General features: G+C 40.9%; 2 protein-coding genes across 4 annotated transcripts in view; one reads left to right on the plus strand and one right to left on the minus strand.

Annotated features, from left to right (window-relative positions):
• Positions 1 to 5,645: 5,645 nt before the first annotated feature.
• On the plus strand, positions 5,646 to 11,672 carry ric3a (RIC3 acetylcholine receptor chaperone a). Its single transcript, XM_019886470.1, has 6 exons — positions 5,646 to 5,833; positions 7,835 to 8,052; positions 8,157 to 8,229; positions 8,729 to 8,825; positions 9,024 to 9,181; positions 10,719 to 11,672. The coding sequence occupies exons 1-6, from the start codon at positions 5,716 to 5,718 to the stop codon at positions 11,522 to 11,524; spliced, it is 1,470 nt and encodes a 489-aa protein (XP_019742029.1). The 5' UTR covers positions 5,646 to 5,715; the 3' UTR covers positions 11,525 to 11,672.
• Positions 11,673 to 15,003: 3,331 nt separating this feature from the next.
• Positions 15,004 to 21,580, minus strand: part of tub (TUB bipartite transcription factor) — a 49,360-nt gene continuing 42,783 nt past the window's right edge. For 2 of the 3 annotated variants that reach the window (XM_019886996.1, XM_019886997.1), the window contains exons 9-13: positions 18,404 to 18,518; positions 17,138 to 17,236; positions 16,861 to 17,032; positions 15,345 to 15,620; positions 15,004 to 15,228 (exon numbers count right to left, since the gene is read on the minus strand). In XM_019886996.1, coding sequence (XP_019742555.1) covers positions 15,487 to 15,620; positions 16,861 to 17,032; positions 17,138 to 17,236; positions 18,404 to 18,518 — 520 coding nt within the window. In that variant the 3' untranslated portion in view covers positions 15,004 to 15,228; positions 15,345 to 15,486. Of the gene's footprint in view, positions 15,229 to 15,344; positions 15,621 to 15,949; positions 16,736 to 16,860; positions 17,033 to 17,137; positions 17,237 to 18,403; positions 18,519 to 21,580 lie in introns of those variants that run through there. The other variant, XM_019886998.1, reaches the window with a different exon arrangement.

The following is a 21,580-nucleotide window of genomic DNA, read 5'->3' on the forward strand; positions in this document are numbered from 1 at the left end:
ATGTCACCAGTGAGACAAGAGAAAGCATCAAAAGCCCCAAACTAAATATGGCAACATCCTGTGACTATGCATGTGGTCATATTCAAAAGCGAGCACAATGTGTCACACTGCTCCCTTGAGATTCCTTCCTTCTGTGACCGTGCGTAACACAAAGCACTTGGATCAGAAATCATCCATCCACATTGCAATGAATGGAAATTACTTTAAACCGTTCCACGCACCCCCCCGGCCCCCAAAACAAAATCAAATATTGTACATATGTGTTTTAATAAGGGAAATAGCACACTAAAATATTGTACTTAAAAATAGAGTATTAACATACACTCTGAAAACATCTTTGTCAAAAGTATCCCCAATTGTGTTAAATAGCTAACCCAGTGTTGGTCGCAAAAGGTACCAAGCCAATGCTGGGTTATTTGCGCCCAGCATTTTAGGTTGAGGATTTGACCCAGCACGTGGCTTCAAATTTTTGATCCAACAAGAGTTTTAAAAAAATAAAATAAAATAAAAACATATTGATGAGTTAAAGCTGGTAAGAAATAGGTTACCAGGTTATCAGAAAAGCTGTGATTAAAAATAACACTCATTTTATTATCAACTGTGTGTATGAAGGAGGAGTAGCAACTTGAGATGCTTCCCAATGCAACCCACCCATTTTCTCTGGATGGATTGTTCACACAAAACGGTTTTATGTAATCAGGGAAATACGGTAATTCCGGAACTTTCCTTTCTTCAACTACTAGGGCCACGTTAGGCTCACATTCGGATCACCCATTGTTTACCATATTACAGGCAAAACTGGCCCAAATATCTTTAACAAAGGTGGGTCACGTGTGGTATGTGCAACATTAGCCTCACATCCACTGGTGGGCTGTATTTTTTTGGTTCTACTTTAATACAAACTGAACAGAAGAAGTCCAAGCACTAACCCTTGAGGGACCCCATGTGTCATATCTTCCACCCAAATTTCCCAACTGCTCAACAGTATGTTATGATCAATTGTATCAAAATGATCACCTGTGTCAAAAAAACAGTTCTAGCCTGCATTTATCCCACAAGGGGCCCGACTGGACATGATGTCTCGGCAAGTTTGTGTTTGCAAGTCAAAGCAAAAAAAAAAAAAAAAAAAAAAAAAAAAAAATCAGCAGAGTGACAGCTTGTATCTCGATAAACTCATCACTCAACATCTTCAACCACAAGGCACCATAGTGCTTCCTCTCATAGTTGTGCCTTATTTTAGTAATGGCACAGCTTGATATCTACTTTGGTGTTTTCAAGAGAAAGACTAAAGTCTTATTTCAACAAAAGTCCAATTAGAGGAGCAGAGTGGAAGTGCTTTTTGAGCCAGTTAACAATTGAGGCGACTGTTACAACAATGAAATTACCATACTGACATTTTATCGTTAAAATAGGACCAAAAAAAAAGTTTGTGTCAAATGCTGCAGCATGACCAACTTACTTTGCAATTGTTCCTGGTGCCAAATGTTCCCCAACAGTGGTATATGCTTTATTCAACATAGAGCAATAATCGCTGTTGGCATCTTATGCTGCCTGGCAGCGATAATCTATAATCCATTCACCCAGAGAGGGTACACAAATGCATATTTGTTTCGTCGGATTAAAAGATTATAGCGACAGTATGGCATGGCCAATAATAATAATTCATCTATGCCAGCTGTGACTGAATTTTCCTCACTATTGCTGCTTTTTTGGAATTTTTGTCTGAATGCAACCGCAGTATAAATTGTCAATTTACCTTGAAACTAAATCACATTGACATTGCATCGCCTTATAATAGAATTAAACAGTCGCCTAAAAATAAAGAGACCAGCCAGAACATGGAACTGTCGAGTTGTTAGAGCTCGCACTAGTTGTACACTTCACAGCGCAGTGTTTATTCCAATACCTAATATCATAGCACAGACACAATTTAGAAGCATTAGTCTCACACACCGTACAAGTGTCAAGCACCAGTCCTGATCACCAAGCTCTGCAGGAGCCTGATAACGATCCTGACCATTTGAATCGGGTGTATTGGAGGAGGGCAACATCTAAAACATGCAGGAAAGTGGCCAAGAGCGGAGTTTGACACCTGTGACTCACAGTATATCTCACAAAAGGGAGAATACCGCTCCCATTTTTGTAAATATTATGTTACAACGCTGACATAATAACGTTTTGGGACAATGTAAGGTACTTAGTGTACAGCTTGTATACTATCGCTGAAAGAAAAAAACAATCAACGCACAGCCATTATTGTCTAAACTGCTGGCAACAAAAGTGAGTGCACCCCTTTGGTGAAAATATCCAAATTGCACTCAATTAGCCATTTTCCCTTCCGGGTTTTATGTGTCTCGCTCGTGTTTCAAGGCCTCAGGTGTGTTAAATTTCGGACTATGGTGAACACCATGGCCAAGAGGATCAAGGCAGTGCGCTGAAATAATGGTGACCACACAAAATATTGACATCGAGGCCACAATGTGGACATTTTAGGGCTGTGTTCATTTTTGTTGCCAGCAGTTTAGACATTAATAGCGGCGTTGAGTTATTCTGCGCTTTTACGAGCTGCACGTTGACTCCTTTATGTTGAAGCAAAGTGTCGTTTCTTCAATATTGTTCCATGAAAAGATCTATTAAAATATTGAGCAACAACTTTAAGAGATCTTCTCACTTTTGTGAGATACTGTATATTTAGTGACTTGGCTTCAGCTTTTAGCCAGATTTTTATCGCACATGGTGTTTACCACTGTTCATTTTCATCTAAACTGTGGTTTAAAAGCATTACGCACTTCTGTTTCTTAACACTTCGGAACAAAAATCATGCTTTGATGGAAAATCAAAAGAAAGTGGATAACTTTCAATAGCTTTTTTTTTTTTTTTAGCAGATTATAAATCAGCGACGGTAGAGCCCTGGCCTGCCCGTCTGCCTCGTGGTCAGCAAATGAAGCTGTCACATGAAGGTCACCAGTTCATGGTCCCAGATTAAAATGGTCAGCAGGCATTGCTTGAGTGAAATGAAATCCCACTTCGCTGCAGAAATCAGACGCCAATAGAATTGAGTGTCCTCCTGGTACGAAAGCTTTACTATCATGAGCTGTCGATGTCACAACCAGCCCTGCAGCCACCTTGAGTAGCACAGTATTGATCTTGATACGGGATGTATAAAAAAGAAAATGATCACACAGGAGAATGGTTGAGTTATTTGCTGCCCCTCTTATTGCTAATTATAGAGTTTTTTTTTTCCTTCAAACAACCACGCTGTTAACAGTTAAATGATGTGCTTAATTCTATTTACCGGAGTTCAATTGTGCATTGGTTGAACTTTTACGTGAGCAAGTCTTGATTTTCCTGTGGTGCCTTGTTTCACTTCCCAAAATTCAAAATAGCGTTATTTTCAACCAAATGTTGACATCTGACATCTTACAGTCCACGATTTATGTTCCATAGTTCGGTTGAAACACAAAATACATTGAAACGCTGACGATTTTTGAGGGGCACTCGAATATTTGTACTTATATCCTGAGAGCATACTAATATATCATCATGTCATTTCTGCATGCCTCAAATCTGACATCATCATTTTAGTATTAAGATCATTTCCACGAAGATCTATGAGGCATGTGAAAAGCAACAAATGTATCCATTTGGGAGAAGCAATCCCAGTGACAGTTCTATATCAGTAAAATATTTCTTAAGGTTTTGTCCCCTTGATCTGTATTCCCAACACCTTTCGATTCTTGATAAGTATTCTTTGAAAAAATACATGTGGGAGTTTTCGTCTCCACCTTGGTCTTTGCTAATAAGTCCCCAAGGTCCAACCTACTTGACCTTTGTGCCTTTGGCATTAAATGAAAGGCCTAACCAGAGCTGACATGGCTTTAAAAATGTCCATCACTGGAAAAATGCCTAAACTGCTTGGAAAAAAAAAAACATGCTCGTGAAATTATTTGAATTCCGAATTCTAGCCTTACATGGATTATTATAACTTTACATTAGCATCTGCTTGGACTAGTATACACACGTTTTTTCGGCAGTCCAAATGTGTAAACTTCCTTTCAGCAACACGCAGTCTAGTCAGGTCCAACACTGCAGTGCTCTGTGTTGTGAGATCATCTGCTGTGCCTCGTCAAATGATCCAATTTCGCTTAAAAATTCGAATTTGTACATTTGTGAGTAAATCGAGATGAGAGCATCTCAATGTCATTGTGTTTGTATCTATTTTTGATGACATTGGTGATGTAACATGGGATATTTCTAATCTAAAGTACTTTGGCACCAGAAAAGTTGCGAATCTACAACGGAGGACACCACAACAATAGATATTAGCATCTCAATTTGGTCCATTTTGATCAGATTATTATTGACTGTATTCCAAATATTAAATATTAAATCCTATTGAAATTTAACAGGAATTAGTGAGAATCTTTGTAAATGAGAAAGAATAAAATAATAATAATAATAATTGACAGTGACTTATATTGGGTTTGAATGTTTAGATTTGTATTGAAGTTTCAACCTTACCTTCTGGTGCGAGCAGAGACACCGCAATTGGGCAGGACCCCGGGGCAGTTTGCACTTGGCCCCTAGCTGAAGGGGCCCTGTGAGGCCTATCCCATAAATGGCCAAACAACAGCCCTGCTTTGGACACAGCGACAACAACCTTGAATCCCCGCCAAAGGGCCTCCTTCCTAGCTGATGCTGTATATCGACCACTACTAGAAAACCTCATTGACACTGCAATGACATGTTGGGATTTGTGAATCTCCTTAATGGGGTCTGCTACCAGGCTTGTTGTGAAATATACACCCAGAACAAAAATTTATCACTCAGAGTAGGCTAACAGAAACAAAAAGAAAAGAAGGAAAAAATAAAATGAAGGCAAAGAGGAGGAAGCGGTTTGGTGGCTTGGTTAATTTTGATCATTTAGGATTTTTTTTTTTAATCACATTTCATGTTTTTTTTTTTTACGTTATTCATACATTGTGAATTTGGCTTAGAGTGTTTGTAGTCATTTGTTCTTCATTTTATATGCCACTGATTTAATTAAAGCTTTTTTGCTGAGCCATTGTCTTGGTTTTTTGTTTTGTGAGGGTACTCCATGGTACTTCTTGCCTCGCACCAACGGATCCCCTACCCCACCCAACTGAAATCAATATTCGGGAGTCACTGTCGATCTGAAAAGATTGTCATCAAAAATGAATTTGGTTTGTACATGAGCCTGCACTGCCACCTATTGGTAAAACGAGAGCAACACACCCCAGGAACTACAATACGGTATTAGAATGCTGTACAGGTCATGTCCTGCATTTAAGTGGACAACTGGGTATTTCAACATTTGTAAACCATTACCTATAGGAAGATATAATAAGTAACCAATAAATAGTACCAAGGAAAATGAAAAATTATTCAAAAGTATTCAAGACTTGCTTTGTGGGATCGCCCCCACAGTCTAATTCTAAAATCTGACCTTTCTGTCCTTTTCTGGGGGTCATTTTGTCCATCAAAGCCAACGGGGTGCATATAAGCAACATGCTGTTGAAAATGGCCAGTTGTGTCCCTCTCTGGGGATTAGTTGATAATATTCCACCGCCTATAACGACTGCTCATATAATCTGCTCTAATCTGAGCAGGACATCACCAGATGAGCGTCGACAGCCGAGAACACTGGATTTACTGTTAAAGAGAAATCAACGCCTGGCTGTTGTCGAGTTAGACATGCCCATCACAACCTGTCAGAAGGTTACTTTGATATCATGCTCGGTGCTCTGCGTGTCTCTCTTCTTGCCCAGGATGCTTTTACCGAGAGCCAAAAAGGAGATGGGGCAGCCACAGGGTGAGCAGATTCACTACGTCATCTTCCATCCACCTTTCGTGTTGTTGTTATTGTTGATGCTGCTGCTAGCTGTGACATTCGACAAGAATGTGGTTGGTATTGGTCGAATCGCATCACCGTGGTACCTAAAAATGCAATGTTATGGAAAATTGTGTGTGTGTGTGTGTGTGTGTGTGTGTGTGTGTGTGTGTGTGTGTGAGTGATGTCTAGTGGGCCAAAACAGTAAAATCATGCTGTAGTAAAATAATAATATTAATAATAATATACAAATAACACTAAATTGGTATTTGTCACTTTTTTTTCTAATGCAAGCATTTGGAAAGCCTTTATCTTTAATGAACTATCTTTTCATGAAACATGTCTTATGAAAAATGTGTGGTTTGACTGCTGATCATCCAAATGTATGCATTGAACCTGATCATAGTGACATCAAACTTGAAGTCACGGGTAGTGGGAACCTCAAATACTTTTTTGTCCTCGAAATGAAATGAACTTATTAATATATCTAGAAATGATTTTTTTTACGAGATTTTTCATATGACCACAATAATTGTCGAAAAACCAAAATTGAGCCCACAACAAGCTAAACTGAATGAAAGGTAATTATATTAAATGTATAAGAAACAAAGTATTCACCTGCCCTGCAACCGTTGCACATTAACCATATGAAGTACATAAAAATACGGAGATATATTTCATAGTATTGTTGTTAACAGTATGATTCCACCAAACCAAACATTTTTTGTCGAAAAACTACATACTGTCATATAATTAATCATTTTCATTTTCACACAGCTGCAGTTTACCCACCTACCGATATATATTGTTGTGATATGAACTAAACTTTGAAGATATTAAATATAATTTATATCAGGAGAAAATTCCTTCATATTAATGGTCACCAAATGTTTTATTATCCGTTCTATGTAATGAAAGTTGAGTATTGTTGTCACCTTTGGGAGACCTGATTGTGTACTTGTCACATTTTGCATGATGGTCGTTGGAGGACCCCAAAAAAGCAGACTTGCGTCGCCGGGAAAGCAACGGAAGGCTACCGCATCATGTAACCTAAACAAAAACATAACAGTACCCCTCCCTCAAGGGAGATATCCCAGATGTCACAAAGTCACCGAAAGGCTTGGCAAGACGAGAGTCAGCTGGTTGGGGGTTGGGGGTGGGAGGGGCAACACTCGACAACAGCCAGGCGTTGATTTCTAGCGCCGCCGGAAACATGGACAGAAGGCGGCCGCAACACTTCTGCCGCTGTAAGCAGGGATAGAGGGCAGCTGCAGCACTTGCGCCGCCGGAAACGTGGCGGAGGATGACCGCAACACTTGCGTCGACGGAAACAGGGACGAAGGGCGACCGCAATACTTGCGTCACCAGGAACAGAACGGAAGGCGACCGCAACACTTGCGTCGACGGAAACAGGGACGGAGGGCGGCCGCAACACTTGCGTCGCCGGGAACAGGAACGGAAGTTGACCGCAATACTTGTGTTGCCGGGAATAAGAACGCAGGGCGACCGCAACACTTTTGTTGCCGGAACAAGAACGGGTGGCAGTGGGATCTGGCCTCCGGTCCTGCAGTGTCCAGTCTTGGTTGGGTCATTCTGTCACGTTTTGCATGATGGTAGTTGGAGGACCCGATAAAAGCAGGGAGGCAGGGAGGAGCAGAGTGGACTGACCAAGATGTATTTAACAAAAATACAAAAACAGGAGTACAAAGGAAAAAAAAACTAACTGAAGTACTCAAACAAAGTCCCGAAAACCTATGACAGAAACAAAACATGACAGGGGCACACAGACAGTCACAATGATCCAACAACAGTCCTAGTGTTGGGGTAAATGTGTATATGGACAGTATAATAAATATGAGCTATTTACTATATTTCATTTGATATTAACTCACACAGTTAACATTTCGTTACAGTTTGTATTTCCGTTTTGTACATTTTGATGACTAAAGTCTACTAGTATTGAGCCCATTATGTCTTGTGTAGTTGGCCCTGGTTTCCGCCCGCCAGGGATGCATCCGGTGTCATTGTCCGATGACCCGCAGCAGTGGGATGCAGATCCGTTCCACTCCATGACATACAGCGCTGAGGCCACTGCCAAAGCCAGAAGCATTGGACGTGGTAAAAAATACAACTTGATGGCTCAAGTCATACCCATATATGGATTTGGAATTCTTCTTTACATCCTCTATATAATCTACAAGGTTATGACCATCATTATTATTATTATTATTCATACTAATGTTATTGTCATTGTTATTATTGTTCCACAGCAATCATGCCTAAACTATATCATTCATGTTGCCAGTTAACCTGCAAGGACAAGAATACTACAAAATCAGGGCAGTACAGTACAACTATGAGCATGGAGAGGAATACGGGTAAGTGTCATAACCTCTGAGTTTTTCGCTGAAAATATAAATGTTCTAAAGTTAGTTGGCTTCTTTTTTCCATGATTAACGCTACAACAGCGCAGCTGTGTGCGTATATCATGGTGCAGTCTATTCCAAAGTTGATACGCACGTGACGGTTGTCTAGTGGCATGTTCACTGAACATGGCGGCCACCTATTATTTTTTTAAAGTTACTAAATGTACATGGAGATTAATGGTTATCAAGTTATTCAGAGGCAAAATACGAACTTTTTAATGCTGCAAGTGGTGTTCATATGTGAAGTATCCCTTTAGACCTTCTGTAAACGTTTGAATCCACCTGTCTTGTGCAGAAAGGTGTGGAGCATCTAACAGTTGCACATGTGCATTAAAAAGTTTAGAGAAGGTCAATTTAAATTTATATGTGAAAACTTTTTAGTAACTCTTGCAGTTTCCCTGATTGTCATGATATTTCTGTGCGTCATAGTAAGTGGGTGTGTTTCTCTTAGCAACTGACGATGAGCTTGCCAGACTACAGGAGCGACTACTTCAGTCAGAAAGGATCATGGCGAGGATTGTCTCAGGAAATACTTGTGCTTCTGGGAGGTTAGTTTGATAATATACTCACACTCCACATAAATAAATTCATGCTGGAACAAATCACTGCATCCCTAAGAATTGAATGAAAGGAAAGAAAACAGCAGTTTTACAGCAGGCAGCATTAAAAGCTTTGCTGCCACCTGACGCCATTGAAAGTCAAGAGACTCGGTGATGACTCTCCTTTGTTTCTCTGCCGCCCCACAGTGGAAGACGCAGGAAAAGTAAATCGATTCCAACAAAGAAGGAAGAGAAACTCCTCAGGCAGCTGAAGCAGATCGCAAATCTAATGCAAGAGGGCCGCGTGGAGGGTGCCTCCCCAGAGATGGAGGCAGAAGAAGTCCCTTACAGTCCAGACTGGGAAGGTATACTTCCCCTGCCTTTTCACAACCCACCTGTCACTAACTTTGCTATCTTCCCAACCAAAAGCAGTTTTTATATTTACTTTTATCACCTAAGTGCTTATTCAGCTAAGATTCTGTTGCGTCTCCTCAGGGCAGCAAATCTGTTCTGATGGTCACATTTCCTTCGTCATTCCAAGAATGTTAATTTCTAGAGATGTATTCTGTCAGACTGACGGCAGGTCCTTCAGTCCGTCACTGATGGACACCCATTTCGCTGATAACTGACGGAAACGCGCCTCACTTGTCTGCCAAATGTTTGTTCGAATGGGTGAATACAACAAGCTTGAGTAGACTGCATTGAGTGTATATGTACATCTGGTGGTGGTATGCACCAAAGAGACAATGGAGCATGTATTTGAATAATGTGTTCATTATGGTCAGGCAAGACAACTAATTAATGAGCTGAGAGGTCTGAAAGTAGCTTTGAATACTAGAGACACTTTTTGCAGACAAATTCTTCTGAATTCAAATTTTTAGTTTGAAATGAGTTGCATTAGGAGCTTAGGAGTATTCTGCAGCCCCACACCCCATTTCAGAGGGTGGTGGTAATAAAGACAAGAAGAAAAAGAAGGAGAAGACCTTATGAGCCGTGAGAAGAAGCACAGATAGTCGTCCAAAGTTTCAACACCAAATAAATATACTAAAAACCAAAACGATCAGATAATCAAGAAACAAAGTAGCAACTGAAAATAATCTTCAGGGACATACTCATGACAACAAGATAAACTAGATCAGATGGCAGGAGGAAAGCCAGCAATGTGGCAAGACACCGTGCGAATGTCAAGGATTTTCTGGCACAGAACAATAGGAGAAGCTGGCTAAATAGGCTGCCACCTATTCAAGCGAATGAGGCACAGGTGTGGGTGTGAGGCCCCGCCTCCGAGTTCGGCCCCGCCTCCGAGTTCGGCCCCGCCTCCGAGTTCGGCCCCGCCTCCTACCACTCCAGCACTGTAGGGAGGGAGAGGAGAGCAGAGTAGGCAGAGCAACATGGCAAAGGCAAAGTAGAACCATGACAAGAACAGCAATAACAAGAAGATGAAATCGAAGGAAAAACATTATTTGATAGACCTGGCAACTTAGTTTCGGTTTTCAAAAGGATTTATGAGGAATAACATGACATGAATCCACCAGGATTGTACCATTGGCAACAATGCGAAAAGAGATTCTGGTTAAGGTAAATCAAACTTAGTTTGTTTTGTAGTTTACTAAGTAAAACATTTTGGCGTCTTAGGAGTTCAAACGTAGCAGTCAGCCACCTGTGTGGCCCTGCTGTACTTAACAGTTCAATAGTTTGCCAAATAGTGTAGGCTATGTGAAATTCACTGCCGGAGCAATGAAATTTACGTATTGAAGCGATGATGGAAGCGTTGTTGAAAATAAAATGACTGACTGACAGACTGAAGATTACAGTTTCGTTTAGCTTGAAATAATGTCGGACTGCCGATGACAGACAGGTGCCCAGACCGCATGCTCTTTTTTTTTTTTTTTTTTTGTACAGGCTACCCAGAAGAGACCTACCCCGAGTACAAAGTACCCGATTACAAATGTGAATTAGAGAGTGTGGCTTTGGAGGAGCCCATCACCCAGCCCACTGCGGAGGCCTTAGCAGAGCGAATGGAACAAGAGGAGGAAGAGGTTGGAGCGAGGAAACTATCCACAGTACAAGAGGAGGATGAAGACGAAGAGGAGGAAGGTGAGGATGGGGAAGATGTTGACGAAGATCTGGAGGAGGAAGAAGAAGAGGAAGAGGAGGAGATAGCAGAGGAGGAGGAGCAGGAGCAGGAAGAGGAGGATGGGGAGGAGGATGAGGAGGAGGAGGAGGAAGCAGAAGCTGAAAAACGACTTTTGCTGGTTCCACTTGCCTCCCAGGCAACTACGAATACACAGCATGAGAGATTAGGTCTGCAAGTACACAATGACCTACAAGGTCAAAAAGGAGGGAGGAAGCATATTAGTTTTAATGACCACAGAAATGTATTTCACTACCCAAAAGAAGATACCTATGAAGAGGAGGTGGAGAAGGAAGAGGAGGAGGAGGAAGAAAATGAGAAGGATGATGATGTGGATGAAGATGATGGTACAGAGGTGGAAGAGGAGGAGGAAGCTGATGAGGAAGATCCGGTGACAGAGGCAGAGAGACTTCAGTTTAGTTGTACAGAATGTCCCAACACTGAGGAGGAGGCAGAGAAGGAAGAAACAGAATATTTGTCAATGTTAGCTTTTGCAGAGAGTGACAGTAATGTCCACAGAGACTTTCCCAAAGAGTTCAGTGGGCTGAGGATGCGAAACAGGAGGGAGACGTAAAGGATTTCCCTTCAAATTAGTCTGAGCTCTTTGCTGTTATTCATTTGTAAACGGATACAAAAGTATGTATTTTACTCTATTGACCAATTGAAATTAAGATTGATTTTATAAATTGTTTGGTACTCATTTAAGAAAAAAACAGAGGTTACAGAAAGTAATACAAAATGAACCAATGGAAACCAGACAATGCTGTTTAGTGTCATGGTGTGTACCACACTAAATATGGACCAGTGGAAGCAAAGAAGATCCTGTAGTTGTCTCAGGAGATTAGAAAATTATAGTCAACCAAATTTAAGGTAAAGGCTACAAGAGCATCTCCAGACAGCTTGGTGTTCCTGTACCTACTGCTGCATATATTTTTGAGAAATCTAAAGCAATTTTAGGATACTGTATTCCAAAAGAAATATTTCTATGTCACAAATAAAGTAATGAAATAAAATACATTAAAGTATGAAAAAAATCATTTGTATTTCGTAAATTCGACAAAGTAATTTTCCGAAGTGAGATCGTGATAAGCGACAAACCCGGAAGTTAACGGCCGGACATGGAGTGGTTATGAGAATCGTCGTAAGTGGAAGAACAGTCAGCTATATAGGCTGCGGTAATTAGCCTTGCATTATTCTTTGCAATTCGATACTGTGCCGTGCTGTAAATTGCACACAATGGGATTACCTACTTGGTCCGTGTATTCCCGCAAGCACTCAGCGCACACATTATAGTGGGTTGGTTTCCTCCATTGTCATTGCTAAGATAGTTCTGTTGCACTATTGGCCACACCGTGCATGATATCGGCAGCATTGTTAGTTGGATTCCCTCCATGCACTCATAGTTTGAATGTTTTCGTACAGCATTACATCGTTGTACGCATTTAGTACTTTGAATCGAATGTTTTCAAAAACAACAGTCAGAGTTATTAATTGATTGACACACCCACCTTTTTTTGCAAATCCGGTTGAGAAAACAGAGGTCTTTGAAGTGCTGGTAACAAAGAATGCTCTTCGACACCGGCATGAAATTCATTCACTTTCCGAGAATGCAACTGTATCGTTCCAATTTTCTGGTCCGTGTACGTGCCCTATTTTTGTCTTTTGGATACTCAAACAACTGTTTGCCTGAATGTGAACAGTTCATCGCCACACTGCGCCGAGGCATTTCGCCGAATAACCAGATAAAAATGGCAAAGAAAGGTTAACAGGACAATCAACAATGCAGTGCAATGGCTGACTGGTACTCGGCACTCTGTAAATGACGTCAGTCGCCAGAGATTGACGAACAAAACCATTTACGTAGTTAAGCGCGTTGATATGGGTCAAACTATGAATGTGGGTGGGTTATGTTAAAAAACAAAACAAAAACAAAAAACTAAAGTATGCTTGAAAATGTTATAGCTCTAAGTATTACTCAAAAGATGGTTGGCCAAATGTACTGCAAATTTGACCTTTAAAATCTACCGGACGGGTAGCCAACCTCCCTGGACGTGGCCACAGGAGGATTCCAGTTATCTCTTTGACCGCTTTCATCATCAGAGGGGTTGCAACAATTGTGTCCACATGTGTATGTTATTTTAGGGTTGGGTTAGATTAGAAGTAAGAGGTTGGGTTCAGGAAATGGCAAGACCTGTGCACAAGACATCCTCATTACCAAGATTTACCTCCAACAAATACTTCAAGGAAGATACTGTGTATATTTGTTTTACATGTAGAGGTAGGTTCAGTGGCTTTGGGTAATCTTGCGGCACAGGTTGTTAGGGCGAAAAGGCTCCAGCCTCCGTTTTTTTTTTTGGGGGGGATTGCCAAGTTTTTGTGATGGAATGTAATAATTTGCAAAATCTCACAAAGGTTTTTTCAACCAGGTCACCTTTGGGTACGGGTGTCAGACTCAAGGCCTGGGAACTAGATCTGGCCGCCACATCATTTTATGTGGCCCATGAAAGCAAATTAAAATTACAAAATTGTTAAATTGCCTTCACTTTTAAAGACATTGAGATATTGCAAGCATGTTTTGTTCCCAAGCCCTCTTAAAATAAATGTAATTCAATTTTAAAATTTTTTTACTGGTCTCTGATTTCCAAGTTATTTATCAGTTTGTTGCGTATTACTTGGGTTCACAGCCATAACGGCCCTCTGAAGGAAACTACGATATGGCTTGCCTCAAAGATGACTTTGACAACATAAGGTGTTCTGTAGCATTCCAAAATCCAAATGCTATTAAAGCATAATGAGTTGAGCATAGAACCTTACCTCAACTTTTCGTCTTAATTCTATTATTAAAACATAGCTTAATGATATGCTGCGAGCAACTTTTTCCATATTTTAAGAGCACAAAAATAAACATACTCAGGTTTTATTCGTTCACCTTTGTTGTCATTTTCCAAGAGTGCCTATACCACCACATAAGTCAGACATACGGCATTCACTGTACATCGTCACGAGCACTAAAAAAAGAAAGTGAGAGAAGCAGGGGGATTCCGAACATGTACCAAAAAGCAGACTTCACAGCAAAGTATCAACAGTTTTGAAATAGAAATCCAAAATGTTGGAACACAACTAAGTACAAGAATAGCACATCTGTTAAAGATTTCCTCATGATCCACACTAACAATTGTGGCATCAGAGATTGTTCTTTGCCTTCATCATGATATTTTTTTGACAATGATAAAGTACAAAAATGTTGAGAAAGTAAGCTCGCCCAGTACGGGGCTTCTGCACTAAACTTCTCCATATAAACATACTACATTTTAGATGAGGAACATACCCGACTGTCACATCAGAGGAGTATAAAAATATCCCAAAGACACAAATAGATGCAATATGCAAGCATTGAGGCTGTGTCAAATCCATGTCCTCCGTAATATTTCCAAGGGACATCAGACATTGTACCAAGTACAATGTTACATTTGAGGGAAATGTAATATGTCCTTGAGAAAATAAGCTCTGACCACGTCATCATGGAATTGATTCTTCTATTTGGGCTTCTCGTCACGGTTTTTTGTTTGATTCATTAAAACCAGCTTTGCACCTGTCTACTGTTTATGACCGTAACTCATCAAGTGCAGGTAAGGTTGGCAAGAACAGCAAAGAGCTCACTTTACAGCCAACGCGCCACACTGCAGTTAGTGTTCAAAGGCACAAAAACCCATTTACAGCAATCTCGTCCACTACTGGTTTTAAATTAAAGTGCACCATTATTCTATACATTCACATATGTGACCCAATGACACAATATTGTACGGTACACAGCACAGTGTAACATGCCTTTGCCCTGCTCAGGTCCATTCGTTTTATGTGGATGCTTTTTATTTGATGTGCTTGCAGCTCCGCAGAGCCAAAACTGTCCAGAGAACAAAACATGTAATAAATACATAAATAACAAAATAAATAGCTTTTGACATGCATGTTAATCTTGGAACCGTGTAAGTATTCATGCTTGTGGATGTTTTTTTTTTAATTTGTTTTTTTGTTTGTTTTTTTTTTTTTTTTTTTTTAACCATGGGTTGTTTTCGTGACAGGTCCATAAAATGTAGCCAACTCCAAAAATGTACAAATATGCAATTATTAGTCACATCAGTCACAATGTTAAGCTGCTCTAGCTAGTACATAAAATAAAAGGAACAGTGGCACACTTCAACTTCAAAATGTTTACAAAACACATTGATTTCATTGTCTTAAAAGTGGGCAACTTTGTGCTTGATGCCCCCCCCCCACCTCCTCCACCCTCCACACACACACACACACACACACACACACACACACACACACACACACACACACACACACACCCACACACACACACACACACACACACACACACACACACACACACACACACACACACAAACAGTCGCTCACATCCACACACATACAGGGAAATGGTGGTTTTGGAGTTTGGACCAGCCGCAGTGTTACATGAACAGCCCTTGATGAGACCATACATGGACGAGATGGCCTTATTTAGGCTGCCGTCTATTCACAGGCTAACTTGCTGTCAAAGCTGGAGAGGGCGATGGCAAAGGCTTGAAGGGCACACATTGGGTAGTTATAGTCCATGGTGAAGACATCCTCTGCCACACGGCCAAACTGCATCACAATGTAGTCAGCTGAAATGATGGATGAAGACAGGAAATAAGAACCTGAAATCTTTGCAATTTTGTGTAAAAGGCCCTGAGCCATTAAAAGTCGTAACAGGAAAACACATACTGTAATAATGAAGAAGACCGTACAGTATTCGATGTTCTTTTCGATCACAGGGGTCACTTACTTGGTGCCCAAGGACTACGAGGGGCCTGTGGGCCAGTTCACCTATTTTAGAATTGATTATCCCATCAATTATTCCATCGATTACTCTGGTAATCGCCCCATCCTTCATTTCAAGTCAGAAATTTTTGTGTCACCCAATTTTTGTGGTCGATTTAGCTAAGTTAGCCGATTTTTTTACCCCAGATGTAATAATAAGGAAGGAATAATCATGTCAAATAGCCGTCCCCCGCATGTTGTCATGAGGCGGAAGTTCCACCTACATAAAATCCGTTCATTTAATCACAGATACAATACATCTTGGTGTATATGCCGCTTTTGTGCCAGAAACAGCCGTGTTGAATGAATGCAGATGTCAAGAAAGCGCTAAAGAGTCACAATGCCACGAGGAAAAGGGAAACCGCCTAAAGGTATGTTATTTGAAGCGCTTGTCGTACGGGGAGCAGAAAGATCTGTGCTCTTCTTTTCACGTTATGTAACTAAGCTACATATGTGTTGTTGTTTTGGTATTTAGTAGACAGGCAAATGAGAAAGAACTCGCTGGTAATAGCATGAAGGAGGCAGTCATGAAGGAGTGAATTAATCTTTAAAATAACCCTGTCATCCCAGTTTATATTTACTTTAGACCACACAATAGTTAAAAAGGGGTCATCATAACTTCATTTTGGGGCTAGAATAGATTAATTGCATTTGTGTTCATTTCAATCAGAAATATTACCTCGATTTATGAACGTTTCAAGGTAGAAATGTGCTCACCAAAACGATGAAGTTGGTAACTAGAGGTTTCACTGTACATATATTTCCAAATGTTTTGACTTGATTAGAAGTATTTTTATTCCATTTTCTGTCTTCAAGAAAAGTAATGTGGTGACCACCGTGCCCTCTCTTGACCAGCCGCCACTGTTAAGGGTAGTTATATGTTACTTGTCCCTTTGCGTCAGTTTGAAATGATAGGGTTCTGGAAGTGAGACGTGAATTCAAATTCGACTTGAGTTACCAAAAACACTATGGTTCGTGATCCTATTTGCTTTTTTCCAAGTTTGACATGATCACTCTTTAACTACTGAGGGACATGAAACTCACGGTCATTGTCGTGAATGATTTGGAAATTTTTGACAGAGGCCTGAGTGACTCTGCCGTGGAAGTTGAGCACATACGATTGCGTGTCATCATTCCACACTGGAGTTTTGTTATGAAGTTCAATCACACTCTCTGTGTTCTTGTTCTGCCACCTTGCCAGCAATGACTCATGGTCCTACAATAGAAAAAGAAAACAACGGAGGTCAGTCATAACGGTCCGCCCAATATGTCAAGGTGTATGTTTGAGACGTTGAACTGATCAGCTCACTGAAATACATACATTTCGTGGCCGAATTGACACTCTCTCATGGTCCATATTCATTCCTGGGATGATAACGCTCATTTTACGAGGTCCCTTGAATCCCAAGACATTGGTTTCCTAGGTTTGAAAGATCAAAATGTAGAAGGCATCATTTTTAATCCAAAACACATGACAACATATCATCTAATATCAGTGTGAATTAAAAGTACTTTCTTTGCATGGCACTGCAACGCACCATGATAACTTCCTCTGTCAGTTGAAAAAGACAGAAGTATTGTTTTAATGGCTTGTTGTTGCTTAGGCTACATTTGCACCGTGGTCCCAGTGGTCACAATAGCCTCATTTGTCTGAAACGTACTGTTTGTGGGATTTTGTCCGTTACTTTTCTCCGCATTCGATGTTTGTGGCCCGGATAAAGTCAAATGAAGCCCCTTTGCTGGGCTAATAAATGTGTGATAACCTTCATTTTCTGTCAATAACTACTTCACTAATCCATCACTTGTTCCCAAACATGGTGTTAACATACACCCTGCAGTCTCCTCATTGTCAGATAATTGTCTTTCTGTCACTCACTCACTCACTCACTCACTCACACTTTCACCATTTTAAGTATGTAGGCGGCGAGCGTGAGACGCCAGCAGTAATTGCTTGCCGTCACACGACGGACTACGTCCAAGTTTTGATATGCATGATTATGCACTGTCAGGCTTAGTCACATTCACCGTTTTTACCACGGCCGACTAGGTTCTTCATGGCAATTTTTTTAACATTTTAACCCTTTCACGCACTCTGTAACCTGACATGATAAACTGTCCACTGTAGCTGTCCCTGAAAGGGTTTAAAATCACACCTGGCCTCTACTGCAATAATGACCAGGCTGACGTTCGCCCATCTTGCGCCCCCGTGTTGTCTTAAAACCATCAAAATCTTTCCGCAGTGGTCTAAAACAGGGCTGCCGTGGCTAACGTTGTACCCTTAGTTCATCAGCAGAAATGCAAAACAACCTTCCCTTCTTAATGGACATCTTTCGGAGAAGTTGAAGAAGAACCTGACACATTTTGAAGAAGATCTGCATTCTCGCTATTTGAGTTACTATTGGATGTTTCACTCACCCCTAGGCACCTTATAAAATACTTGTTCAATTTTCATTGGCATCACTCTGTTCTCTACCAAATACCATTGTAATTGTCGAACCTTTTCAAATAAAATACTAGAGCTAAATGGAACCTGAAAGAAACTCACAGTGCCTCCGAAGGATACAAAGATAAGACAAAAGGAACTCACATAGCAAATGGCCGCGAGCTCTTGGCGCATATTGCTGTCTTCAAGGCTGCTGGTGGTCTTCATAGGGTTCAGGCCACTGTCATATACAGTGAACTTGGTGCCCATGAGGTTTGACCTGCAATGCATTTAAACAAGTACGTTCCTTACTGCTTCTTTTTAAGCAAGGGAAATTCATTTTATCTGAAGCGTTGAAGACTTTTGCACTCCATCAACAAGAGTCTTAAGATTCCCCGTAACGCTTGTCACCTCATTCAATGCTTACACCATCAATAGCAGGGATGTTTATTCATATTCCTTGTACAGTAATGCATAGAGCAGTGCAATATCACACAAGAAATACATTCATCATCATGATGATGACATTGTGCATGATGACATAAAGTGCTTTATTCAAAGCATTCAGATTGAATGGCTACAAAGAGGACTGTATATTTATATGCACTGTTGGGGTGAAGTGTCTGTTGCCATGAATGAGGCTTTGACGCGCAGCTTTGAAAAGGGCAGAATGTGGAAACGCAAAATGGAATGAATGACCTTTAACCCAACTGATCTGGATAAGCATGATTGTGACTAGAATAGAATGCAGAACCATCAGAAGAACTTCCACCTGCAGTTCCTGATGGCTTTGTAACCAGCATTCTTTGTGACTAGCAAAGACAAGTTCCTCCAGCCTGAGGTAAGTTTATGATTATGCAACGCTTGTGCATAAATGACTACAAAGCAGTTCTGTGACAGCATGACAATCTCGTTTCAAATGAAATGTCATAATGTTTATATGAAGGAAGGGAATGACATTATGTGATATCACAGTATTTTGGGGGCGGAGCCAAATTCGTTGTCATTGCTACAGTGCGAAAACCTCCTTCCGAGGCATTAGTTCGACTTATCTGACCTCAAATTCAAGCAATTTGTTGTTGGTTATCCTCCACAGAATATAAACACATGTGTTTCCATTAATGTTAACTCTTGAAGCGTGACAATCATTTAAATCCTCAAATATGTTAGACACAGCCGAAAGCTTTCTGCAAATGTATTAGTCAATTTGTGCTTGCAATTTCTCGTTATTTTAGCCAAATGGATGGACAAGGGGACGGAGACCACAATGGTCCGAATCGTAAGTATCTGATGAACAGGATTTATATTTCCGTTTGGTGTACATTGTCACCCACAGGCTTTAATTGTCTTCCAGGCCACCATATTCACATCCCAACAGAAGATCAACCACCGAACGGAGACAATAATGACATGGAATTTATCTTCCTCTTGCATATTATTATAAATCATCATATGAGAGTCTTCAGACAAAACCAAATTGGCTTTGTCAATGAAAACATTGTAAATGTCCAAATCGAAAATCACGCTGATCACATTAACCATATCATTGAAGAGAATGAAGATGATTCGGACAGTGATTTTGCAGCTGAGGTTCAGATGGTGGTCAGCCAGGAAGAGGAAGAAGAAGAAGAAGAAGAAGAAGAACCTCAGCCGGGACCATCGAAAAAGCGATCTCGGGATGACGCAGAACCGGAAGAGGAAACAAGAACGAGGAAGCGTTCTAGGTGGTGGCACGAGTTTGACAACACTTCTGACAGCAGTACGGATTTAGATAACGATGAAGAACCTCTACTTGGTAGATCAGAGGGAAGGTCAACAGATCAAATGGATTCAGAAGATATTGAATCACTTAAAAGTATCCATGGGGACCATCGAAAAAGCGATCTCGGGATGACGCAGAACCGGAAGAGGAAACAAGAACGAGGAAGCGTTCTAGGTGGTGGCACGAGTTTGACAACACTTCTGACAGCAGTACGGATTTAGATAACGATGAAGAACCTCTACTTGGTAGATCAGAGGGAAGGTCAACAGATCAAATGGATTCAGAAGATATTGAATCACTTAAAAGTATCCATGAACTTGCTAAAAACTCTAGTGACCTGGCTAAGGAAGGAGAAGGGTCCAGAGAGAGTGAAGACCCCGGCGGGCAAGAAGCTAAGAAGAATTTTCTCGCTGGAACTTCAGGGAGGTACTTGAATGATAAGGTTGGACACCGGTTTGAGACAAAAGGCAAGAAATATTTCCAGTGGTGGCACGGAGTTGAAGACAACAGCTCGGACAGCGGCAGTGACTTAGACGTTGAAGAAAATCCTCTGCCATCTGGCTCTAAAACTAAGTCAAGAGACGACTTGGAGTCAGTCGAAGAAAAGAGAGAGAACGATTTAAGATTGCAGGATGACGTCTCACCGATGCCTAATTGTGTCCATCAGCTCACACGGAGCATGAAAGATACTGATCTCATTGAGGAGGGACACGCTTCCGTGGAAGACATAAATTGTGGTGCTCCGGAGACAGAAGAGCATCCAGGACCGGGACCATCAAAGATGAGTTGAGGTTTGACATTACTTTGTCAGGATGGTTTGACGATAAGAGATCAAATAGAAGCACCGACTTCGATTAAAAAAAGTAAATAAAAATCCCCTCTGCTTGATGGATCTTGGAAAAGCTCAGAGAATCCAGAAGATGAAACATGCCAATGAATATGAAGTGGCCGTCTTGCTCACAGCTCTCTGTAAAATCATCATGCTCGAGAGGAGGGCCTCCACGGAGAGCAAAAAGGTTTGGGTGAGCGCGAAGCAATGGATGACCTGCTGCCGACAGAGAGGTGGACAGAAAGCAATGGCGAAGGAAGACAGAAAGTCGACGAGGAGTTTCACTGCTGAATGACACTCAACTGCGTGATCAAGCCGCTAGGGTAGAATAGTGTCAGAGAGATGAGCTCACGCTGGGACTCGAATCATTTCAGGTTAAAAGAGGCCACACCTCGTCGCACTCAGTTCTGTATGGCGAAGCGTTGGGCTATGACTGACAGACAATGTGGACAGTTGTGTTCAGGCCTTGACCTTAATCTATTGTGGATCAATGTTTTACGTGTCAGTTACCTGTGCAGCAATCGAATCAATAGAAAATGGTTACTCACATTTTTTTTGTGATTTTAAATGTAGCCCTTTATTGGGCAGCGACCCATAGTTGGTAACTGAATGGGATGTTCAAAATGAATCCTGCACACTTCACAATGAGGCAGAATGATTTCAGTGAAGAACTATGCTGGAAAAAAAAAAATCACATGTATATGGCATAGGAATAATATATAATTATAAAAAAAAAAAAAAAAAAAAAATC

Source organism: Hippocampus comes, unplaced genomic scaffold (assembly GCF_001891065.2).
Source record: "Hippocampus comes isolate QL1 unplaced genomic scaffold, H_comes_QL1_v1.1 scaffold261, whole genome shotgun sequence".
In the NCBI taxonomy this organism is placed as follows: Eukaryota; Metazoa; Chordata; class Actinopteri; order Syngnathiformes; family Syngnathidae; genus Hippocampus; species Hippocampus comes.